Here is a 24,241-nt window from a genome sequence, read left to right as displayed (position 1 = left end):
CGTACGAGGTGGTTTGAGAGCAAGAAGAAGGCGTCGATTTCCCGGGCGCGCGCTCCCGGGTATTCTACGTCACGCGTGTACAGTAGATACAATTTAAGTATGGTAAGTGCTACATAATTAGTATTTTAATATGTACGAGGCGTGAAGACCTGCGGGTCACGATTATTAAACTGTCGTTTATACAGTGTGATGAATACGTTTCGTATGCGGTCCGCCGCATCCGTCACATTGTCAGGTCGAGGTCGCTCCACGGCGTGTGGGTCATCCTGCAGGATTGGTCAGTCAGGCGCGCCGGTGTGCCACACCAGATGGACGCTCACATGTGGCGGCGGAGGTTTTTGCGGTTTGCGTAGACACAGTCTGCGGCCTCGGGGATGTGTTTGTAAAACTGCCGGCACTGCGGGCACATCCACTTGCCATTGCACTCCTGCAAAACAATCAGGAAGGGTAGCTGAAATGACGGGAGATCACGGACGCACCTTAAGCCAACCTTGCCAAACGTCATTCTCGATGATTGGCCTGAGGATGAATTGAGCAAGGTGCTGTCGCATCAGGTCAGGGTCAATCTGCAGGACATCAAGTTCTCTTGAATCATCTTCGGCCATTGTGACGCCGCTAGGCAAGGGTTCAGTCTGAAGCCCGTTGCTGTCGTCCCACTCGTCGTCGTCAGCCTCGCTGCTGTCGCCAACGCAGATGGAGCTGCTAGTACCAGCTACCGTGCTGCGCGCACCCTCCTGCGGTTGCTTGGCAGGCTGAGCTGAATGCGACTTGACGCCGATGGGCTGCAGTGGTGGTGCGTCATTGTTGGCGTGGTCGTTTGTGGCAAAGAGGTTCTCCAATGCGCTGAATTCGGCAGCGTCCTGACGAGCGTCCTGATGAGCGTCAGCGTCCTGATCGGCGTCGACGTCGTCCGGGTCAATAACATGCACGAGCGAGTCGACCTGGGCCTGCCAATAGGCCCACGCCTCCGGGGACGTGTCTGTGAGCGGGACGGGGGGCGGTTGGAGCGGCCTGTGCAGCAGGTCATCGGGATCTACAAAAGCTGGGAGAGATGGTGAGAGATGGTGAGCCCTGACGAACAGTGTCACACACCTGGGATAGTACTATGCCCCTCGTGGGTGGTGGCAGATTTGACAGCAAGCGAGAGAATGGCGGACGGAAGGCATGCCTCGCGGACTGCTGCTGAGCGCTGAGCGATTGTTACGGGCAGAGGGGCGGCAGAGGCGGCATCCTTGCGTTTTGCAGTCACGGCAATGCGGGTGTACTTGCGACTGAGGGTTGTTCGCGTTTCACATGCTTCCTCATATGCGGCTCGAACCTGTGTGGGGGCGTGGGCGGCTGCACTGAATCAGGGGGTTGCTGTGGGGACTTACTGCAAGCATTTCCTCACGGTCGCCGGCAAAAGTGCACTTTTCATCGAGGCGGGTGACGTTGCTCTTGCCTTCCTTAAAGGGCTGCTTTCGCGGTGGTCAGACGGTGTAGAAAGCGTGCAATTGCACCCAGAGCAACGTGCAGGCCTCACAAGCCTCCTTGAGGTCGTCCTGATTCTGTAAGGTGGTGTGGTGAGTTTATTGAATGAAGCATGGCGCGTGTGAGGACCCACCTCAGCAACCTCTTTCCTTTCATCGGAGGTCAGTGTGACTGCTGGCTTGTTACGCGAGCGCTGTGAGGGACCCGGGGCGTTCAGAGCGGACATGCCCACAACGGTGCTTGTGACAGTAGTATCTGCAGGCAAGCCCGGCTGAGCTTGGGCGTCGTATGCTCCACGCAGGATGGCTCTGATGGCGTGGGCGGTGTATTCTCGCATTTCAAGAGATGTCTAGGGCGGGGAATGTGTTAGTACACGGTAGAGCAAGTGATAACAGCACTTGCCTTTACGGCGTCTGGGAACTCGCTTGCGTCGCGCACACGGCTGTTGATGTAGTCATAGTTATTGGTATTGTCGGTGTAGTTCCTGTGGAGCGTCTTGTACTGCGTGATGTGGTTGAGGGTGATGGCAGCCATCTCGGAGCCCACCGTGATGGCAAACTGCAAGGGTAGCAGCGCTCAGCACACAAACGGAAGAGGGGGGCAGGGAAGATCTCACGAAGTTGCCTGTGTCACGACGGAGACAGCCCATGCCGCCTCCGGGTAGGTCAGCGGCGATGGCGAGTTTTTGGACGGCCCTTGAAAGCGCATTTGCGGTTGTTGGCTTTCCGGGGATCAAGCCCTTGCCGCCAGGTGCGGCAGCAAGGACTCTGATTGAAGAAGGACGTCTCAGTGGGTGTGTTGGTACTAGTGCTCAAAGATGCTTACAATGGCTGGTTTGGATCCAGAATGGGGATCTCCGACTGCTGGCTCTTGATCAGGTCTGGCCAGGTCTGTGATGGATGGTGAGGATGGCAGCATACGTGGACAGTCAATGGACTACCTTGAAGGAAAGCAGCCCACGTCCAAAGCAGTAGATGGCCAACCACATGGGGAGATCAAAGAGCGTGTTGTGGGACTGCTTAGTGGGCATGAGCGTGAACACTCTGCGTTCCCCGGTGATATCATTGGAGCCCTGTGCATGTGTGAGAAGAGCAGTGCATGCACGTGTGGCAGCATACCTTGAAGTTTGTGATGGTAATCTCGGCCCTGATAGACATGGGCCCGACCTTGTAGAGTTTGAGGTCACCAGTCTTTGCGAACTGGAGAGGCAGTGAGCGGTGTGAGGGGCATTGGTGTGAGAGAAGACTCACCAAACCTCGTCGGAGATAGTCCTTGCAAGTGGCGGCAATGCTGCCTGGGCGGAGGCCTAGTATGAGGCCGAGGAGGAGAATGATGATCTCCTGGATGGCGACCAAACGTTCGCCAGCGGGGGAGTGCATGGAGTTGATGAGAGCCTGTTCGATCATCAGCTTGACCTCAGCGCGGCCGTAATAAATCTTCAGCTTGACGATGCGGGTGAGGTCAAAGTCCTCGACGACTGGTGCTGTCAGCTGGCAAGCAAGAAGAAGAGAAAAATAGGACTTGCGTTGGCTGATTTGGTCCTTGATGCCTTGAAACAATCGCTGGTTGACCAGGATCCACATGCCAGTACATTCTTGTGAGCTATCATCATGCGCGTAGCGGAGGATGCAGCGAATGAGGTGGGTGCCCCAGCCCCGGAGGGTTTGGACGCAGACGTGGGTGCTGTCACGGCCTTTGGAGAAGTAGACCTAGGGGATGAGGCTCGCAATGAGTGCATGTACACGCTGAACACAGGGCACATACACGCGACATAAGGAAGTTCCGAGCCTCTCTGAGGACGATCTGCGTCTCCCAGAGGGCATATCCGATACGGCCGGGGTAATGGTGACCGACGAGGGTGTTCCAGCTATCGAGGGTCTGACACATGTGGCGTTTGGTGAGAGGGTTGTCACGATCGAGAATGCGGGATGTCTGTTCGCGGATATGTGCCTGCACCTTGTCAAAGTGCTCCTGGTCGGTCTGGGCAAGACGAAATGCTGCTGCTAGTCTAGTGGGGCGGGCATTATCGAGGTCTGGAAAAGGGTAGACAGGGCGGGAGATGAGCGGTTGCGGTGCGGGAGGAGGGGCGGCCGCCGAAGCAGACGGTGGCGCGGGGGCAGGCGCAGGCGCAGACACAGATGCAGGCGCAGGCGCAGACACAGGCACAGGCACAGGCGCAGACACAGGCGCAGACACAGGCGCAGAATGCATGAGCGTTGGGGGGCGAACATTCATGGGATGCTCGGCGGCCATGTACCGCCAGTTCTTGGCAGCGGCGTGGCCGCTAGAGGTGAGAGACGGGTCGGCGGCGGCGGCTGCAGCGCGCAGCTCAAAGGCCGATGTCGGGTCTACTGCGATGTGATTGCTAGAATAGGAGCCACCTGTGGGGCGAGCAGAGTGAGCACATATGAAAACGCAAGGGGACGGGAGGACGGACCAACGATGGGGCGCGGGTCCTCTGTGGGAGGTGTGAGTTAAGCACGAGGAAGAAGGCAAGGGTACAAACCGCGACTGAAAGCGTTTCTGTTGGCGTGAGGGTTCGGATTCATGGCGGGCAAGTCGCGGGTCGCAGCGGGTGGGTCGCAGGCAAGTCGCAGCGGGTGGGTCGTGGGCGGGGCAGGCGACCCGAGGCGGCGAGGAGCTGTGGAGGAAGGAGGGAAAGAGTCTATATATGCGTGCAGCGTGGCCGTTTACAGTGATATTTGACCCGGGACGATCCCGGGTGAGAAGAAGCCATCGCAATAGGCGTCGCAATAAACATCACAATAACCTCACAATAAATGTCGCAATAAATGTCACAGCAGGATGCGTGGTGAGCTCGGGGAATTCTGCGAGGTCTGGATGTGGACACGTCGTCATTCATGGACGGAGACATGTCGTCTGGAAGTGTTCTCGGACGCGCGAGTGCGGTGCGTGTCAGGGGACATGTTGCGTAGCTGCCAAAAGCACACCGGCGGAGCGCAGCACCGGTGGTGCGAGGGCGTGCAGGGGAAAGAGAGAGACCGATTCCGGACAAGCAACGGACGGAGGTGGACATATTACTGGGCGCGCGCAGAAAACGTCGTGGCACAACGCGACACAATGCGACACAACGCGACACAACGCGACACAACGCGACACAACGCGACACAACGCGACACAACGCGACACAACGCGACACAACGCGACACAACGCGACACAACGCGACACAACGCGACACGACAGCGCGGCAGCATTGCGCTAGGTGCTCGCTCGGGGTGCTTCCTGGAGATGGAGGCCGCGCGCAAGGCGGGTGCGCGGCGGCGCATATATGCAGCGAGGGCAGTCACTCTGCCCACGGTTGGGAGGGCAAGAGCGCGCAAGGGAAGCGGGGCGCGAGAGGCGCATATACCCAGCATTGACGCGACGTGATGGGAGGAGGAAAGAGAGGATCCGCGGCAGGCGACGAGGCGGGGCGCGCGGACACGTGGGCCGAATTGGAAATGTCGCAATAAACGTCGGGGATGGACGGGCAGTGAGCTCGGATGCGCAGGTGTTCGGTGTGGAAAGTCCATGGCCTGCAGGGAAAGTGCGAAGCCGTATGCGGACATGGAGACGCGCTGTAAGGGCCGCGCACGGCGTCGGGGCACAGTGCAAGATGGTGCGTCGCGGTCGCTGAGACGACTCGCTGCGGGCACGTGCGAGACTTGTTCCCAAGGACCTCTTGGGGATCCTGTGTGGGCGGCCTCGGGGGCGGTGTGGCGGTAGACTGCGTATGTCGTGCAGTAGCGGGCAGCGCGCTGTCTCACGACGTCATAGGGATCAGCGCTGCCTGCGGGCGGTTGCGAGCACGAGACATCTGCCAATTGAAGGCAGCACGGTGATTGTCCGTTGTTGTCCGCTTGCCAGGCGACTGGAGGTAACCCTCCTGGACGCGCACGGCTGTTGAAGAGGGGCGACATCGGGTATATGCCGTCAGTCGCGCCACTCAGGAAGGAGCATAGCAGATCGACGGCTGAGAGCAGGATGAGAAACGACTATCTTTGATGATTGCAGTACTCACGCCGCAGCACGCCAGACATGCTCAATCGCTCGCCCCTCATCGTCAGCACCATGTGGCTGTGCAGCTAGAGGAGGCGCTACCCTTTGAGTCGCGCATCGGACTGCAGTGGCACATTACAGGCCGTGTAAGGCCGCGCCGTGTCGCGCATCCACCCCCTGGTAGGACGCGACGCGACGCGGTGGTCGGCGGACACGTGCACGAACACGGACAAGCGCCCGCGCAAAGCGCTGCGCAGGCGCTAGATAATGCCTCGCGCCGCAGGCGGCGGGCGCGCGACGCGAGGCGGCGGCGGCGCGCAGAACAAACCGCAAGGGTGCCAGCTGGTGGGCGGGGGCGGGTGCGTGCTGGCAGGCGAGCGCGGCGGGCGAAGCGTCTGCAGTGGTGGCGTGGTAGGCGTGCCACGTTGGGATGTAGCGCGTGGGATGTGGTGCTGTGCAACGCACCGCGCCATCCCTGTGGCCGTTTCGCGTGCGGAATGCGCACGCGAAAGGCGGCACCGACGCACGTCGCGCGCTGACAGCTGGCTCACGACGCATCGGGCACGTGGGCCATGGTTTCTCATATGCATATTTTACAAGGGTGGCCGCACGACATGGAGAGAAAAGACTACAAACGCACTACGAGGGGGGATGAGAATCGACAAAGAGCTTGACGTGAGCAGCGATGGTGTCGTTGGCAAGGGCGGTGACGATGGTGACGACTGTGCTACTCGCGTGGCATTGGGAAGGGAGGACGGCTGGGAGCCGAGTGGAGAGGGCGTCGAGGACGGGAACAAAGAGGCGGGAGCGGCCGCAGACGAGCCTGTCTGTGGACCAGACGGGGTCGAGGAGAACTGCAGGGCCAAACTGGGTGAGAAGAAGGGAGAGGGGAGAGAAGGAGACTGACCGTGTTGTAAAGCTTGAGAAGACTCGTCGTCGAGGAAGAGGGTGGCGGAGATCAGGCGGTATGTGTGGGTGAGGCGGTCGCAGACGTCCTCGGCAAAGGTGCGGGTGTGGGGAGAGGCGGGTTTGAGGTTGGGGCAAAGGGCGTCGATGGCGTCGAGATGGTCGGTGATGGTCTCGAAGGACATTGTGGACGTGGACATGGTGGGTGCAGTTCAAGGCGGGACGTGCGACGCGGGTGGGGGCGCGGCGGGTGCGTGACCGCGCTGGGGCGACGTCATCGCGCGACGCGCGACGCGACTTGGCACGTGATGGCACCGTGTAGCGCTCGTGCGGACGCCTGCACGGGCGCCAGCGCGGGGCGGGGGCTAGTCTCGATTCAGACGTTATAGCAGTGTCACGTGTGCCTGTCAGCGGAGATCGAAAAACCCATACCACAGCCACTGCTATAACGTCTGGTCATTTTCGTAGAGAGGGGTGGGGGTCACTCGGCCCCGTGACGAAACGCGCCGCGAGAGAGGCGGGGGGCGCAGCGCAACGTTACTCGTCTCCGTCGCGCCGACGGTCGAAGTACATACCGTGACTTGCTCTACTGTACTCGCTAACCTCAGCAATGCTACCAAATTACTACCGCGGCTCTGACGCTACACCAGCCGCTGGTCTCACAAACTCGATGTCAGGGCAACTCTCGCTGTTAACGGGATACTGAACATCACACACGCCCATGCTCACGCATCTCGTCGCTCTGACTCCGCGAAGGCCGACGAGAATGGCATGACTCCGTACGACTGGACCGCAGGTCAACGTTACGGAGGCGATCAATTTTGGGCTCGACTGCATCGTAATTGCGGGAACTGGCGCCGGGAAGATGATGCCTCTCGCAATGCTACTGGCACTGTTGGGGGCCTAGACAAAGCGCGAAATGCCGCTTGTTTTATCACCGCTTCACGAGCTCGACCTCGATCAGGTAAGCACACTGTGAAGTTTGAACCATGATAATAACCCCTCCACGCTCACAATCATCTCAAAATTGTCTACGGCGCCCGCTAGTCACGTCGGGCAGGGCAGCCTCAAATCTCGACACGGGCTTCCTGGACGTTTCTGTTGACGTTGTATGTGGACATGCGCTTTCCGTTGCAGGGCTCGTACGGAGGTCTTCGCGCGGCGAGGTTGCAGAAGGGCGTCGAGCAGCGCGAACTGTGGAGCGCATGGACCCTGTGGGTTATCTTGATGGGCTGTATCAGGGTCTACTGCGTTTGCAGGGTACAGAAGAACTCACCCTACGGTTGGACTTACATTGTATCACGTCCCCTACATTCCGGACCTAACATGGTCCATGCTGCCGGCGGGAGGAGATTGCAGAGCTCGAGGTGATAGTATAGCGCGGATGTATACAGCAGATACACCTCATCTGTGAGTGCGCAACGCGTCGTGCACCGCGACGTATGCGCCTCTCTTGCGGCGCGTTTCGTCACGGGGCCGAGTGACCCCCACCCCTCTCTACGAAAATGACCAGACGTTCTGGAGGTGTGTGTGGTATGGGTTTTTCGATCTCCGCTGACGTACGCACGTGACACCTCCAGGACGTCTGGATCGAGACTAGGCGGGGGCATCGCTTTGGGTGCAGCGGCGGGTGGCGGGGCTCCGTGGGTGGTTGCGGGCGAGGCTCGAGCTTACTCCCAACGGGCTCGAGGCAAAGTCACGTGCGCGACGCGACGGGTGGCAACAGTCAACCGCACGATGGGGGACGCGGACCGGCACGCAGGGCACTGCGCAGGCGCCAACTCGGTCGTCGCCGTGGCTGGGAGATGGGCCCCCTGGGGTCCAGCTTTCGCCGGTCCAATCCAGGGGGGATGCAACACACCGTCCTAGGGTCCAGCTGGCTAGCCGGTCCAAACCAGGGTGAGGGTGTATAGAGGTCGACCGATGGCACGGCGAGAGGGGGACCAGTGGACAGCCTCCTGCTTGTACACCCGCTCCGCGAGAGGCGGCAGCCTGACGCGGCCGCGGCGGGCGTGTGCTGGCGGGCGCGTGCGTGCTGGCAGGCGCGTGCGTGCTGGCAGTGCGTGCTGGCAAGCGGCGGCTGGTGGGTGTGGGCGGGCGGCGGCGCCCGCGGGTGCTGGCATTGGTGGCGGTGGCGGCGGCGGCATCGGTGCGAGGGAGGGAGGAAGGGGAGGTGGCGGTGAGGAGAGGACGGTGGCGGGCCCATGGGATGTGGCGCGTAGGCGTGCCATGTTGGGGTGTGGCGGGGACGTGGCGGGTAGGCGACTGGGGAGCGCGGCGGGCGACGTACCATCAGTACGTGGGAGAGCGGTCGCGGGTGGGCCCAGTGGGTGGCGGTGGGCGGCAGTGGCACGTGACAAACGCGGTTGGCGTGATGACGCGTCGGACGCGACGCGCGGTGGGTGGCGGGCGACGTGGCGGGCGGCGAGCGTGCGCGTGGCGGGCGAAGCGTCGTTGTCGCCGGGAGTGAGGTGGCGGGGACGTGACGTGGTGGGCGGGGTGGCGCGGGTAGCCGACTCGAACGACCTCCACAGAAACAGGTCGATTGTTCGAGTCAGTCAAGCGGAAGTTCTTTTGTCTTTTGACTTTTGGACACTCTCTCGAACACCTAAGTAGGAGACTTTGACGAGACAGCGGCTCGTATTTTGGAGCTTTCCAAGCGGTTCGCAGCGGTCCGTTACGCTTGCTTGGCAAGAATCCACGGCCTAGGTACGTGGAAATTGCAATTCGTATTCACACTGATCCTCCTCCTCAGGGACATTGATCTTGTGTATGGACAGGCCACCGATGGCAAGGTGCACGTTGTGTTGAACATGTGTCGCATGCCATTGACACGGAAATCACGTATCGAATTGTCACCATCGTCTCGTATCGTTTCCGGATTCTGCTACTCGCATCAGTCCCCGTCTCGTAGATACTCGACCGGCGAGGACGACGACGAACAAGACTCGGCCGAGGCCGTCAAAACTCTAGAATGATTTTACAGTTGAATGTCACAAGAGATCATCACCGCGACGAGCCTGGTACTGCCAGCGTTCATTCATTCATTACGCATTTTGTAGGACCGCCCCCGCTGGTTTGCAATGGGTCTCTTTGATCATTAATGAAGGACAAACCCTTCTTGTTTTTGGCCTAGCCGGTGGCACTGCTCAGCCGCTGCTCCCCCCGGTGCGTCCTGCTGCTGCTGCGAACCCAGACCATCTCCACCCGTACTCTCTCCTGCTCCGTAAACGCCGCTCCCACCCTGCTGCGCTGTGCTTTCGTACATGCCCTTCGCCGTAGAATGTCGCCTACGAGGTCATTGTTGCTTGCCGGCCGGGGTGCCGATTGGTAGATCCGCTGCTTGCGCGCTGCGTCGGCACGCTGAGGCCGCTGTTGCTCGCGCCGCTTGCCGCCCGCTGGTCGCGGACTCAGCTTGCGGATTGGACCATCCGCGAAACGCGCGCCATTCCAAGCTGCCCCCGCCGCGGGCGGGTGGGGCGCGTCCGCCGTCGGAATCGCCGTCTGCAACCCACTCGAGTCCGCTTAGGGTGGCGGCTGCGCCGTGTCTCCGCTCGTCGCTGTTGTATCACCTTATGCTGCGCCCTTCTCCGACATCGAGGGATACGGTTGCCAATGACTGCTGGGTCCTGCCTGGGGTCGGCGCTGCTCTTGGTTGCTGCTTGGATCGATGCCACAGCGGCTCGCCTTGGTGGTTCCAAATGGACGCCCCAGGAAGTAGCGGCTTCTTTCTTCTCGTTTTCTTCGCTGTGGAACGCTGAGCCTGTCCCGACCCGGCTTGGCGAGGCTCGGTGGACTGACTCGGAGGTGCACGCTGGCTGGTCCTGGTGTTGGCAGGGTCAAGACGAGCTCCCGACTCCTCTGTGATTGCTCGGATAAGGGCTCGATCCGATACTTCTCGGAAGAGGCTGGGAATGTCTGCCCGGCGCGGCGGTGCGTCATAGGCAGAGAACCTAGCACAGCAGATGCATGACATGTTCATCAAAGGACGGAACAAAAGACACGTACACAAGGATCGGGGACGGCTACAGTAAGAAGAATGTCATAGGAAGGAGCGTCGATAAATTTATGATGAGTTGTTGTTTGAACAGGCTAAAGCGTGTGTGGTCAGTCTGGGAACATCTCAACATCAAACGCGGCGCGCATACTTACCGGACCAGCGCCTTGCGACAAAGAAGAGGAGGCGTCGAGCTGGTGGTACTGGCACGCAGAGGCTCCTATATGACCGATAGAGGTGGTTGAGTTGAACGAGGGCGATGCCGCGAGACGTCAGCTTCAACTCACTGCCGTCGAACTCGGTATAAGACGAATATGAATCATGCAAATGAGCGTGGATAATTGGGTCGACGCCGCGGTCCCGCTCATCGTGCAGATGGCGAACAACACCGCGACGCCGAAGCCGATCTGGGCCGCGGGGGCACTCTACCTGCGCGCGACGCTAGAGAGCAGCGGCGCGTTCCCAGACAGACAATGACGTGCCGTCAGCATGGGTACGGGGCCCCGCTCTGTACCGCTTCGTAAACACAGGCGACATAACAGGGCACAATTCTCAAACCAAGAATCGTAACTTAGGAGGGGACTTGAGGAACAATAACGGAAAAACTCACTACTTGTGCAACCCAGCATGGAGCAACCTCATGATCAACGAGTTATTAGTACATACTCTATGCCGTAGTTGCCGCCGCGTCAGCATCTCGACAGGCCGGCCAAGCGCATGGTGAAGCATCGGAATGACAGGGATAGTATCCAAAGAGTGTTCGTGATTGGACCTTGATTGAACCTGGGATAAGTACTGTACTGTTCCGCTCCGGGTCGATGACATTGCTACGGTGAGCCATGCTCAGGGACTCCTGCGACTTCAACGAAACGGAGAACCGGCGGCCATAGTCGATGGTTGATGACAGTATGACCACACTTTCGAGACGCACCTGAAGCCTAGTCTCAGACAATGCTATATGGTGGCATTCGGATGTAACGGACCGATTCAAGTCGCATTCAAGTCGGTTTCAGGCACCTTGTCTAACTCCGAGCTGGATGACTTGGAGTGAGTTACGGTGGCGCGAAGGATAGCGTGCCCACCCACAGAAAGAGACGTCGAGATGGGCGGCCTCATCAGGTAGATTCCCGGTCAATCTGGGGTCCTACAGCAGAACATGATCTACACGATTCACCCCTGGATACGAATGTCCGAATGGTATCAATAGAGATAAAATCACAACAAAACAATCAACATCGCACGCCAGTACCAGACAGCACAAGGGATCAATGGAACTTCAAGCCTGCAGGGACATGGTATACCTCTCTCACGTTGACGGCGAGCAGCATGGCCACCGAGAGCCACTCCGGCGCGACGTGGAATATGTAAAACAGCGCCTTCGCCGTCGGCCCGTTGAGCGACCCCGGCCCCATCGCCGTGAGAGACGTAGTGTGGTTGTCCATCGCGGCCAATCGGTAGATCGTAGTGAGCATCTAGTTCGCAGGCGGTCCAAGGGCATGAGCATACTACTTTCAACCGAGGGCACAGGGTTTACACTCACGATCACGCCGACTATGCTGCAGAGGTAGAGTGCGGGCCCGCGGGGCGTCCGATGGGGACGCATCGAAAGCGCCCAGAGAACCACGCCCAGTGCAGAGAGCTGGAGGAAGAGCACGATGATCGCTGACGCATATCTGGAACGAGGGGTTAAAACAGCTCGGCAACATCTCCATCCACACGACATACCTGGTTATCTGTACGATGTTGGCCTGACTCGCACTCGTGACGCCATTGAAGTATATCCCGCCGGAAACCGCGGCGAGGGCGATTGCATTCAGCCTGAGCACGAGCGTTACCAAACCAATCCGCTCTATCGTAGCGCGGAGCTTTGGTTCGTCTTCGAACTCCTCCTGATCGGTCATCGGGAGTTTAGTGAAGGATGAGGTAGCATTGTCGGGGCGCGTCGCCGTGAGTGGCTGCTCTTCCTCCATACGGGGAGAAAAGCGATCAGACGGGGGAAGCTGAACAGTTAAGGAGGTGCCTTTGGTAGTTTGCAAGATGAACATCCGTGAGATGTTGAGGAGGTCCCCAGTCGTACTGAGGTACCCCATGGCGTACGCGCTCTGCAGCCAACCGACGAAGAACTTCGTTGTGCGGATATTGGGCTCCTTAGCCTCGGCGGCACGAATGGCGAAGTCAGCGACTCTGTAGAAGCATGGTCAATACAGGAATACAGGCTGAATCCGCACTTATACTCACCGCTCCACGCAGAATATTGTAGTGGCGATGAGGACGAGCGTTCGCGAACGCTTGGAGATCATGCGATAGGCCGCAACATGAACGGTGACAGCATAAAGAATCGTAAAAAATAAAGCGGGCGCAAAATCATGCGGGAAAGGAATGCCACCAATGGGCGAAGGAAACTTGTTGCCACCAGAAGACATGGGGCTGATAGAAGGGGAATGAAGATACAGGTCGAGCACGCATCACCCCTCCTTTATAGGACGAGTGATGAGGATCGCTGTCAATTAAACGAACAGCCACCGTATCGCGAATGACTGAACGACGTAGAGGCGTGGTATGCCACGATCACCGCCCTCTGTCCATCTAGGGACTACTGTCAGACCCAAGCGCCGCAGCAGCGGCCAGCAGGCGGCAGGGCGCTGCTACAGATCAACCGCCTGGGAGGCGTCCTAGGATGCCTGACCGAATGCGGAAGGAGGACTGCTAGCGAAGTGTCCCACGTCTACCACGCACCTCGGTCGCCTCTCGGCCACGCTCGGGTTGCACTCGGCCACGCCAGCACGGCCCTCCACCGCATGCTAAAGCTGCACTGCAATCGCAACAACTCGTCGCCAATCTGGGACAATGTCAACGCTCCGACGAGCACGACACAACAATCTGCAAAGAGCTGAACTGGAAGACGGCTGCCCAAGGCAATGACCGTGTTTACGACACGCCTATCAATGTAATTCGGTAAGTATCTCGTAGCAATTGAGTGAGATGCAACCGACATACGTAGCTGGCTAAACGGCCATGGTACCTTACCTGGCTAATCGGACGATCAACAACGAGCGTCGAGATACATCGTAATCATTGGTGAGCGTTGCCTCCTGTCAAGACGCCGACTGTCGCGCGTGTCATCCAACTCATCGGTCGGAGGCTGATTGGAACCCTAAGTCCTCCAGCTTGATTGGATTCACGCGTACAGCACTGCAGAGGCGCTTCAGGCTACTTGAAATGGTTGATGAGTCGAGCGACACTCACTGGGTTCATAACGACTAAATATAACCTTATGCCGCCCATGCTGCGACATGCCCATTGCCCTCTGTCGTGACTCCCGACTCCTGAGGCGCGAGCCGCGCGGACTGATGCACGCTTGAGCTCAGCGAGGCCGTTGACTCAGGACTGTCCCAGCTCAGAGCAGTTTCGAGCCTCCGGCCGCGGCACGCGCGTACGAGACACGTACCTATGATATGAAATAGCAGCACTCTGTCGCTTGCGCTTCACGATGTGTAGGGCGATACGGCGATGTCGAATGTAGAGCGATCGTGTGCAGTGACCCATCACGAGCGACATGTCTCATCAGCGACTGTTCCGGTGAAGAGTAACGATAGAGTACTCACAAGGATGCCTCATAGTCGACAGTGACTAGTGAGGGGCGACTTGTCGAGTTCTTGTACTAACGCAAAATACATACTGATCAGTCCCTCATTACCAACACCTGAATCTGTGTGATACGTAGAAAGAGCGCCCAGATAGCAAAAACAAATGCACGGCACCATCGACTAGCGACAGGAACCAAGAGGCTTTCCCGCCTGCCAGGATCTCTCACATTGACAGCAAGCAGCAGAGTCGCGCTAGAGTCACTCCGGCGCGATGTGCAGCGCGTAAAACGCCTTCGCCGTCCGTTGAGCGCCCCCGGCCCCGGTGATGTGAGAGACGTAGTTAGTTGACCATCGCTGACAGTCGGTAAACGCTAGTGATCATCTGGTGAGCCCGGGATGACAGGCAGGATACTGCTATCAAGCGAGAGCACGGGATGAAAACTCACAAGAGCACCGATGATGCTACAAAGGCATGCAGGGCCGCGGGGTATCTGCTTGGGGTGCTTTGATAGAGCCCACATGACCTCTCCCAGTGCAAGGAGCTGGAGCAGATCATCATGGTCGTTGAAGCGTCGCTGCGTGCAATGACTGCGGAGAGTGCTGCCATATAGACCACGTACCTTGTGTGCTATACGATGTTGGCCACACTCTCAGGCTCTGTCCATCTAGGAGTCATGTCGATGTATGTCAGCCACAAGCACGACAGCAACGACCAGCAGACGACAGGGTGTCGTTGCACATCAGCCATCTGAGAGCATCTCTGGCTGAATGCGGAACTCGAGATACCTGAAGATCATCCCGCGCCTAACTTACCGCCACCTCGGTCGCTGCCCGGGCACGCGCGGATATGCCCGCCTGTAGAGCATGCGTATTCCGCGGCTTACAGCCACCTCCGCAGGCTCAAGCTACGCTGCACGCCCGCCCACGCAACCACAACAATACGCCGTCATTCTGAAACGACGCTTCGATGAGCACGGCACACAGCCATCTCAAAGATTGTACTGGAAGACGACGTACCGTGATGACCACGGGGGTGCGTTCGGACGCGCTGAACAGTAACCAGAGCGAAGATACAACTGGCATATCCTACTTGTGCGGTTGATCGCACCTTGGTAGCACTAGTTCGCATTAGTGGCACGCAATTGAAAATTCATTGAGCTGGCCACTAAATCGGTTCCGGGTTGTGCCATCTGAGGACGAGTGACATAGCTTGCGCAGTGGATCAGACGAGTTGGGTACCGTCGACAGTACGAGTGGTTGAGATTGATAGCTTGATACGGGTCTCGCGTACAGTACTGTGGAAATGTATGTAGTTTAGGACTTCAGGTATATGTCGAGCCGTCATTCTGTCAAGTACTCACTTGCTTTCAGCGTGGCGCCCACTGCGCCATTCCAAGTCCCACCGTGACTAGTTGACTCCCGAGCCTCGAACGACTCAGGTGCACGCTTGAGCTCGGCATAGCCCTTGGTTGACTGCCGCAGAAGTAGTAAGATAGTCGGCTACGAAGGGATGAGAGGAGCGGATGCGAGACCAGGTTTGCAACTCGAAGCTTGAAATTCATTGAAGCCTGAGGCCTGAAATCCGAACTGAACTTCAGAACGGAGAACGGCAGAGAACGGAGTGAATTCGGCATACATACGCGCTGCACAGCAGCAGGTCACGGTCACGTGATTATTGCACACGGACGCGCGGTGACCGCGGTCCAATTTACAAAACCCATGTCGAGCCTTGCACAACGCGCGCGTATGGGACTGTTTATAAATATTAACACGTAGCAGTACTGCTGACTCGCTTACGTTCTGCAGTGCCTGAGCGTGGACAGTAGCAGGCCAACACCGTAAAACGTTGAACGCAGGGCGATGGCGTGTCCGGTTACTGAAGCCGGTCCGGCGCTGTGTTTGTTCAGGGGCGCGTAGTAGTGGGGGGGGGGGGGGGGGGGGGGGGGGGGTGAAGCGCGGATGAGTCTGCTCGCTGAACCTAAACGTCCAAGACAGAACACCTAGCACAACGGATGTGTCGCGTTCAATAGATCTTAGAAATGCGAACGCACTGACGGCTTGAATGGTACATACGCATTGACTCTTGCCATGTGTGCAAATATCAGTGGATCCATCTGCTGGGCCGGGTAACAGGGCCGTTGTATAAATCGTTGATGATCTCATAAAAAGGTAGTGACTCCACAGGCTGGGACGAAGTAAGAGGAGCCGTCAGCGTGTGTGCAGGTCCTCCCAGGATTTGCGCCTAACTTATCCTGGAACTCGCGGGCTATTCCTAAAGTCGTTCGCCGTCGAAGTAACCGTCCGTTAGCAATCGTTTGCACCAGTGACGAAAGAAGAGCAGCTCACCGAGGTCTTCCCGCATTTCGATGGCCTCAACGTTTCCTGCGATAGTCAGTCAGTGGGATGTCCGTTGATAAACGCACGGTAGCGTCTACTGTGCACAGGTTCGTGCGATACCTGAGTACTGTAGTCCGGTTGATCATTTGATGAATGGCATTCGCGCTCAAGAGCCAGCGGCTTGTTTGATCTCATGTGTAGCCTTAGTACATTTAGCTTGACCTATCGCGAGCTAAGTAATTATGTATCAGTGACCGGGCTTCAGACCTGAACAGTGATTGAGGACTACTCACAAGGACTGGCAATGTCTTGGAATCGGTAGATAGGGTAGTCGGTCAGCTTGTCGAGTGCTCATACTTGTGATCTGGCAACCTATGATCTAGATTCGCGGTACACAATGTCCATGACTGCCTACGGTGTACGTGAGGACGTCAAGGCGATCTACATCATAGTCCGCTATTAAGTACCGCACATGACCATAAATAAAAGCAAGGTAGGGAATTTATCATCGCACGGGACGGGTGAGTCGTACTCGACTCTCAGGCCATCGGATACGATCAATGTGACTTCCAGCCGCCGGCGAGGTTGTACATCTCCTTGATGTTGACGGCAACCAACATCGTACTCACGACCCATTCCGGCGCGATGTGGAACGTGTAAAACAGCGCCTTCGCCGCGGGGCCGTTGAGCGACCCGGGCAGCGTCGACGTGAGCGAGATGGTCCAGTTGTTCATGACTGCTAGTCGGTAGATGGTGGGAATCATCTGGTACGCAGAATAACAAGGAGGCAGGGCCTCAGACGTGAGTAAGCCGCCTAACGAGGAGAACCGTCATAGACTCACGATGATGATGATCATGCTGCAGACAAAGTACGCTGGTCCGCGGGGAGTCCGCTTGGAGCGCATGATCAGCGACCAAAGGAGCAAACCGAGACAGATGACCTGAATTAGCAGGGTCAGAACCGCTGAGGCATATCTGAGAGACGGAATCAGTTACATGCAGCAACGTGAAAATGTGTTAGAGCCTATGACACACCTAGTCTGGTATATGACGAATGCCATGATGATGCTTTGAAGGCCATTATAATAAATTGCGCCAGATCCCACGGCCGCGAGCAGTGCCAAAATACGCAGTGCGAGAATGAACCAACCGATCCGCTTCAGCACAACACGAAGCCTCGGCTGGTCCTCAAAGCCCTCCTGCTCGATGGCAGGCAGCGCACTATAGGACGAACTAGCATCCTCGATGGGGCCGGATGCCGTAAGTGGCTGCTCTTCGCTGTCCGTGCGGGAAAACTGCCGGTCGAATGGCAGGGGCTTGATGGGAGGAGGGCAAGTGCCTTCGGTAGTAGAGCTGAGGAACAGCCGCGCGAGGTTGGTGACCTCCGTTGTCGTACTGAGGTAGCCCATGGCGTAGGCACTCTGCAGCCAACTGACGAAGAATTGCGTGGTTCGGATGCTGGGCTTTTCGGCCTCCGCGGCACGGATGGCGAAGTCAGCGACTCTGGGGGCTGAGAATCAGTAGACTGTGACAAACGATCTCACACATTGCACTTACCGCTCTATACAGATGATCACATTACCGAGGATGGCGAGCGTCCGTGAACGTTTGTCGACCATTCGCCAGATCCCAATAGGAGAGATGATTGCATAGAGTATCGTGAAGATCAAGGCGGGGGCAAAATCATGAGGGAAAGGAACGCCACCAATGGGCGCAGGGAAGACGTGAACAGTGGAATTTGACATCGAAAGAAAGGAAAAAGAGAGAACGATGCTGGTTGATTGTGCGCCATTGTCTCCTTTATACGCCGCTAGCTGAAGCCTGAGACCGGTACCGGTGTGGTGTGAATGGACGGATCGCGATTGAATAGCCACCACGAATGAAAGAGGTAGGGCAAGGTGCGCGGCCATCACCGCACCCTGTCAATCTCGTGGAAGCTGTCACCCACGAGCGCTGCAACAACGACTGGAGGATGAAAGGAAACGACTCGGGGGAAGTTCAATACTGATCCCCTCACGTAGCTGTGTCTTCGGGGCCATTAGTTGTATGAAAACATGCCTCGAAATCAAGTGTGTTCAGCCAGAAAGGCTGCAACATCTTGACGCCAATTACCATTTTGGTCTTCGCTCGGGCACGGGCAGAGTGACTCTCATCCGCTAGAAGATCGCCTGCCGGAACACCAGCACGCTAAGGTGTACTGCACCCTTACGCGCGCCCCTTTCGCGCAGGTATAACGACGCATCGCCGATCTGTGTCAGGGCGTTTGCAGTGAGCCGGTCTCACAGCGGGGTACACAAACTCCAAATGGACTGCCATGAGCGTCCTTGCCATAGACGACGCACCGGTCCCGGACTGTGCAATCCCATTACTAATAACTATGCACAGGTTCAGCCGCCCTGACAGAAAACATACATGGAGACCTTGAGTAGAGCTTGAGCGTGGCAAGTGCCAGTGACACGTCACTGCCAGTGAGTACGCCGCACTGCCTCCTGTGAGCGAATGAAAGACAGCGTACACAGTCAAACGGAGTACGTACGATCGACGACCCCAGGGTCAGTTGATAGGCGACTTGCGTACTGCGGGCCAGCCTGTAGCAGGATCTCGTTCAACTGTGATGCGAACGGCGTCCGAGTCGATCGTGGGCTGGTGGCGCTGCAACCTACATAAGCGCAGCGCTGCCGAGGCCAGGGGGTTAGAAAATTGCGCAGCGAAGTCCGAACAAACTGCACGTTCCTTTTATTTTTCCACAGGCCGATTGCAAGCTATGGTTACTAGTGATGAGAGCTGCCAGTGCCGTTAGCAACCGAGAATGGAGCAGTCGACTCAGAGGTCTAGTTTCGAACCTCAGGGTTGCGATTCGCTGTGGTGCCTGGCTGATAACTTACCAGCAGACACAGATGCTCGCAGATATTCACCTCCGTATCAAGTCATCACAGTCGTGGAGCACTCAGGCTACCAGTGGGGATGTTGCAAAGACCAATATGGCAAGTGCCGGTATACCTCAGTACTCGAGCGCTGGGGCTCCTCGACGTCGTAGACACTCAAGTAGACTCAAGTAATCAAATTACATGTAATCATCGTTCAACAGTCCGCCGTACGGAATCCGAAGATCTTCCAGCATACCAGATGTCACAACTGCTGGTCGGACACACAACTTATGTTTATCTTGGTGCCATCGAAATCATAGAACGCAGTTCCAATCCGTTCAATCTCAACAGAACAACGGTGTGGCACTCGAAACATACTATTGCGCGGTGTGCGTCTTAGCGCTGTAGAGTCGACGCCGCGCGAGACCGGACGTCGATTTTGCGACGCGACGTGCCCGTCGGCATCAGAGCGAAATCAGAGCCTTCACCACAACCTGCCGCCTGCTAAAGAAGTTTGATACTACTCAATTGCAGAAATCGAGCGGAATGCATTGAAGTGAAAAGAACAGGAGCAGGAGCTCGTCGATGGCAGGTCCCAGTCGGCAGCATAGCATCGCGGTGCCACAGACGATGTCTCAGACAGCCAGCTGAGGACCAGAGAAAGTAGGGTCGCAAAGCCCTTATGAATTTCTACGGCAACATCTGACCCCAAATGATTTTGGGAAAGTAGAGCTCGCGCATTCCGTATCCACATTACTGCTTTGACATAAGATTGGTGTCTACTACAGTACAATTCTGTACAAACGCGCGAGGCTACGGGGTGGAGGTACAGGACGCACCCATGCATGCCGCTCAGAAGCAAGCACAGTCGCGGCAGGGGGACGCCGCTGCAGTGATCACCGCTCCGTTCGCCCGGCAAGTAGCAAAGCAACACGGCCGTGACGAATGGAGGACGAGGTCAAGAGAGAGGATGGGAACGGGAATAGGGACAGTGAGTTACTAGTTACGAAGCTGCGTATCATACCCTCGAAAGCCGTACGGACAATGCAACATGACGGTTAACCAAAGCATAGTCGATGCAGAACATAGCGGGATCCATAGCATGTACAATTCAAGCAAACAGACTCGCGCAGTGTCCCACCTCCCGCGGACTTCGCACAGAGCGCCGCGGTCTGCAGCAAGCACGGAGAGGGCGTGTAATCCAACGCCACAGAACAGCCCTACCTCTGCTAGCGTCCGGCCCCTTCTTGCTTCGGCTGTTCCTTTTTGGACACGGTGACCACTTGCTGCTGAGCTGCCTCCTCCTTACACCGATGACTATCCGTGTCGAATGCATCCTTGGGCCGGGAAGTCGGGGGCGATTCTTCATGTTCAGGGCACTTCGCCTGCAACCGCTCATGTCCCAGCACGAGCGGCGCATGCGCGGGCACAGCAGCCGCAGCCTGCTTGCCAAACGTATCACTCTGCGCCGGCGACGGGGGCGACGTCGACAGCGGCGAGCACGACGGCGCGTACAGCGAGCTCGTGCACGACATTGGCGGCGACGCACTCCCCGATGAGATCGACGCAAACGGCGAGGCCGGGCGCATGACGCCACCGCCTCCCCCGAGCCGAGGTGGGAGCTGCTGCCGTGAGTGCGGGCGGGAGTGTGGATGGCCCGGCGCGCCGTGCGGCGAGCGGGAGCGCGAGAGCGACGGCGAGAGCGACTGGCCGTTGCCGTTGGCAAAGCTCTGGATATGCGCCCGCGGCGTGGTCGCGGACGTGATGGTCGCAGAAGAATGCGTATGTGAGTGCGAGTACGTGACCGTCGTCGGCGAGAGCATCGTCGTCTCGTACCGGGGCGGCGGGGTCAGCACTGCAGGCTGGGCGAGCTTTGAGCTGCGCCGCAGAGAGGGGGGAAGGTGCCTCGGGGCAGGCTGTCTCTGTGAGGAGGACATCTGCTGGGGCACGGTCGACATGTGTCGCGGTGAGGACGAGGGCGAAGATGAGGCGCCCGACGAGATAGGAGAATCGTAGTAGTTCCTCAACTCGAAGTGCTGCTGAGGCGATATAGGAGAGACAGGAGACATGTTGAAAGTATATGGTACAGCACGGGAGAGCCTATCCTTGGCGGGGGTCGTCTCGTAGAATATGTTGCCATTGGGGATATATGCGGATGACGGCTGTTGTGGGGACTGGTAGTCCGCTAGGGATACATATGGTGCTCGGTTGTTGTTGTTATTGTTGGGTATGTAGTTGGGTATAGCCATTTGCGACAGTCGTTGAGGGAATGATGTCCGCGCCGGGCCCGACAGTGACCGTCGCGGTGACTCGATGCGCGGTGGAGGCGTGAAAGAGTTCTGGCCGCGCTGGGCATCGACGTAAGCAGCTGCGTTGATCTCGCTTTGCTGCTGCGCGAGTCGCAAGGCTGGCCGCCCGCGTATTCGGGCAAGCATCCTGGGATCCATTCCGCCCTCTTGCCTCAGCGTTGATCGCGAGCTCGACGGATCAGCAGCGAAAGGGATCGGGGAAGTGTGCATCTGCCGCAGCTGTTGACGCTCAAGTGTCACAGTAGGCTCTCGCTCGCTTTCCCGGTCCTTCTCACGACGCCGTTTCGGTGCACCTTCCTCGACGAAGGATTGCACTGAGCGCACATCGTCGGAGTTGCTGATGTCTGACCGAGAGTCATCGTCAGTGTACGCTTCACTCGCGTTGGAGGATGTTGGATGCGGCGGTCGAGGGTGCTCAGGGTGCCGAGCAGGGCTTGGGGCGGTAGCGAGCGAGAGGCTCTGCCCGAGGCGGTTCTCGAAGGCAGAACGGTCTTCCTCAGGTGCGTCAGGCGGAGGAGGACTGGTCCACTTTCCTCGCCTCGGAGCCATATGTTCCAGCTGGTCCAGACGGACCGGGAGGGTGACGGGGGGCGAAGCCTTCGGTTGCTGGGGCGGCGAGGATGGGCCCGAAGACGCCGTCGGGGGCGATGACGGGCTGGATGGGTTCGTATCTGACGGTGAGACCTGGTCAGCCACAGGAAGACGCGCAGGTCGCATCGGGCTGCTGTTGACGGTATATGGAACTTGTGGCGGGAGGGGGGATAGACGTGGCGGGATGAATAGGCCGTTGTTGGGTAGTGGGTGCACAAGTTCCTCTTCTTTGCGCTCCTCGCAAAGCTGGGCGAGAGCGACGATAGCGCGATCGGGCCGGGTGGCGAGAATACGCGATGCCCGCATGAACTCGCCACGAATCTGGGCCAACCGGGTTCGTGAGGATAAGAACACTTCTACGAAGGGCGATACATACAGTATAGAGACCGTCTTTCGTCACGCATCGTGAGACGTTGTAGTCAACCTCAAACGGATCCTGCATTGTGTGAGGGTAGAGTCCCATTATGCGAAACACTCGTGGACTGACCTCTATACATAAGCGGTTGCGCTCTCTTGGGCTGCCCTTCTCGTACTATGCCAAGTCAGCACCACGCATAACCTCACCTCACGAGACGTCCTACCTCGCTCTCCCAGCCCTTGCTATCCTTCGTCAGCAGACCAGCACGAATAGATGCAACACCGTGCGAATACTGGAACTCGCGGGAATAGAACTTGAAGAAGTCAATGAGGCTGTGAGTGCATGACATCAGCGGCGATCCCCGGCATGCTGCATGAAGTTATGCATACAGCTCTGCAACGCTATCTGTGTTTGACGACTTCCAACGCTGTCGTAGGAGCTCGATATCATCAAAGAACCTGTATACAGTCAGTCCCGCGAACAACCGCAGCTCGCACCCGACTGACCATATATTATGACCATTTAAATGGGTTTCCTCCTGGAGGTATCATGAGCGTCCATGCGGTCCTCATTCAGAACATGCACACCTTTGATATAGGCCGAAGGGGAGGCATGACTTGGAGATTGGGTAGCACTGGTGGGCTTTTGACATGTACAAGGAAATAGATTACAAGTAGGACGTAGCCATATGATGACAGGGTGCCTTTGTAGGGCGAGTTGATTTTCCTGCATCAAAGTCAGAACAAATCGCGTCTCTGAGAGGTAAAACGTGCAACGCACCGTCGTTTGCTCCATACTTTGACTGAAAATTTACGAGAAGAGTTAGTCAGTATGTGGCGCGTCGCAGAGGTGGCCACAACGACTCACGGAACAGGACCATTGTTCGGACGCGAGGCGGATCAATCATCGCGTAACACATCAGCAAACGTGTGTTCTCTAGCGCGAGTCTATTCTCGAACCCGATATCGCACGCGATTCCATACGGGAGACCTGGTGCGGGATCAAGGGAGAGCTTCACAATCGGTATACGTGCGTGAGGCAAGGGCTTGACATGAAATTTGGTTTCTGTGGCGCCATTGCGTTTAGAAATTTCGAGAGTGAATATGCGAGGCTGCGTACCTCGCTCCAAGAGATCGCCAGCCATGTTCACCAGGTCAGTGGCGGCGAGGCGTTCCTCAGAGTCGATCAGGCAGCAGAGGTCCATGTCTGGGCAACGGTCAGCTCGAGAACGCGTAAGCTCATCCAGAGTCGCGCACCTGAGTTCCTGAGACTGAATCCATTAGCGGTACTCCCAAACTGCAACAGCCGGCTGTCGGGCTCGATAGTACGGATCAGTCGCTCGAGGAGCTTGCGCACGTCCTCCTTGACGGCGAGCTCCTCGGCGGTGGGCAGGAGCTGGATGACGAAGTCGTAGAGACACTGCGAGAACTCTTGGGCGAACCGCTGCCTGGATGCATGCTTGCGCGGCTGGGGCGGGGTGTTTGGCTGGAGGAAGTGCTCGCGGGGCGATTGGAGGGCGCTGGTGGGCTGTGCGTACGCAGTGGCCATCGAGAGACCTGCGTGTGCGGGTCGTCGGGGACGGCGAGAAAGGCGGCCTGGGCGGTGGCGAGAGGAGTGGCCTGCGATGCTTGCTGAGGGCGAGGTGATGAGCACAAGCTTGAAGCTAGCACAAGCCCGCCTTCGCTGCGTCTACTCTATGCTTGTCCCATATATGGAAACCGTGCTACCGACGGCATTCCCCGTCACGTGCGTGCGTCAGTACGCGACGCGCTGATCGCCGGTGGCTGAATCCGTCCATTCTCCGCCGTGCGGTCTCACT

The 24,241-nt window shown here is 57.7% G+C and overlaps 7 protein-coding genes across 7 annotated transcripts; 1 reads left to right on the top strand and 6 right to left on the bottom strand.

Moving 5' to 3' along the window:
• Nucleotides 1–223: 223 nt before the first annotated feature.
• C8Q71DRAFT_859400 (uncharacterized protein) lies at nucleotides 224–4,019 on the bottom strand (the record flags this gene model as incomplete). The annotated part of the gene is made up of 16 exons (XM_047927628.1): nucleotides 224–266; nucleotides 321–427; nucleotides 480–1,042; nucleotides 1,093–1,318; nucleotides 1,374–1,454; nucleotides 1,500–1,547; nucleotides 1,604–1,819; nucleotides 1,879–2,028; nucleotides 2,087–2,237; nucleotides 2,296–2,360; nucleotides 2,411–2,542; nucleotides 2,589–2,669; nucleotides 2,721–3,179; nucleotides 3,235–3,851; nucleotides 3,908–3,928; nucleotides 3,977–4,019. 16 exons carry the CDS (start codon nucleotides 4,017–4,019, stop codon nucleotides 224–226), a joined length of 3,003 nt encoding a protein of 1,000 aa, XP_047776929.1.
• A 4,237-nt stretch (nucleotides 4,020–8,256) lies between these two features.
• C8Q71DRAFT_859398 (uncharacterized protein) lies at nucleotides 8,257–8,607 on the bottom strand (the record flags this gene model as incomplete). The annotated part of the gene is made up of 1 exon (XM_047927627.1): nucleotides 8,257–8,607. The coding sequence occupies one exon, from the start codon at nucleotides 8,605–8,607 to the stop codon at nucleotides 8,257–8,259; it is 351 nt and encodes a 116-aa protein (XP_047776928.1).
• Nucleotides 8,608–9,750: 1,143 nt separating this feature from the next.
• On the top strand, nucleotides 9,751–10,313 carry C8Q71DRAFT_768541 (uncharacterized protein). Its single transcript, XM_047924257.1, has one exon. The coding sequence runs from the start codon at nucleotides 9,992–9,994 to the stop codon at nucleotides 10,241–10,243; it is 252 nt and encodes an 83-aa protein (XP_047776927.1). The 5' UTR covers nucleotides 9,751–9,991; the 3' UTR covers nucleotides 10,244–10,313.
• Nucleotides 10,314–10,399: 86 nt separating this feature from the next.
• Nucleotides 10,400–10,836, bottom strand: C8Q71DRAFT_768540 (uncharacterized protein; the record flags this gene model as incomplete). The annotated part of the gene is made up of 3 exons (XM_047924256.1): nucleotides 10,661–10,836; nucleotides 10,529–10,593; nucleotides 10,400–10,468 (listed from the first exon to the last, which is right to left on the bottom strand). The coding sequence occupies exons 1-3, from the start codon at nucleotides 10,739–10,741 to the stop codon at nucleotides 10,402–10,404; spliced, it is 213 nt and encodes a 70-aa protein (XP_047776926.1). The 5' UTR covers nucleotides 10,742–10,836.
• An 802-nt stretch (nucleotides 10,837–11,638) lies between these two features.
• C8Q71DRAFT_859397 (uncharacterized protein) lies at nucleotides 11,639–12,796 on the bottom strand (the record flags this gene model as incomplete). The annotated part of the gene is made up of 4 exons (XM_047927626.1): nucleotides 11,639–11,845; nucleotides 11,914–12,046; nucleotides 12,099–12,557; nucleotides 12,612–12,796. The coding sequence occupies 4 exons, from the start codon at nucleotides 12,794–12,796 to the stop codon at nucleotides 11,639–11,641; spliced, it is 984 nt and encodes a 327-aa protein (XP_047776925.1).
• Nucleotides 12,797–16,854: 4,058 nt separating this feature from the next.
• Nucleotides 16,855–18,042, bottom strand: C8Q71DRAFT_711396 (uncharacterized protein; the record flags this gene model as incomplete). Its single annotated transcript, XM_047920805.1, has 4 exons — nucleotides 16,855–17,061; nucleotides 17,140–17,272; nucleotides 17,333–17,800; nucleotides 17,855–18,042. The coding sequence occupies 4 exons, from the start codon at nucleotides 18,040–18,042 to the stop codon at nucleotides 16,855–16,857; spliced, it is 996 nt and encodes a 331-aa protein (XP_047776924.1).
• Nucleotides 18,043–20,280: 2,238 nt separating this feature from the next.
• Nucleotides 20,281–24,107, bottom strand: C8Q71DRAFT_139441 (uncharacterized protein). Its single transcript, XM_047916538.1, has 11 exons — nucleotides 23,679–24,107; nucleotides 23,542–23,628; nucleotides 23,290–23,487; nucleotides 23,203–23,224; nucleotides 23,010–23,148; nucleotides 22,929–22,960; nucleotides 22,812–22,880; nucleotides 22,646–22,754; nucleotides 22,552–22,596; nucleotides 22,441–22,500; nucleotides 20,281–22,385 (listed from the first exon to the last, which is right to left on the bottom strand). Exons 1-11 carry the CDS (start codon nucleotides 23,968–23,970, stop codon nucleotides 20,394–20,396), a joined length of 3,045 nt encoding a protein of 1,014 aa, XP_047776923.1. The 5' UTR covers nucleotides 23,971–24,107; the 3' UTR covers nucleotides 20,281–20,393.
• Between the last annotated feature and the right edge of the window lie 134 nt (nucleotides 24,108–24,241).

The sequence above is a fragment of the Rhodofomes roseus genome (genome assembly GCF_022264815.1).
Source record: "Rhodofomes roseus strain CIRM-BRFM 1785 chromosome Unknown C8Q71scaffold_15, whole genome shotgun sequence".
Taxonomy (NCBI): Eukaryota; Fungi; Basidiomycota; class Agaricomycetes; order Polyporales; family Fomitopsidaceae; genus Rhodofomes; species Rhodofomes roseus.
Note: the sequence above shows the minus strand (reverse complement) of the source record. Positions and strands in the feature narration are given on the sequence as shown.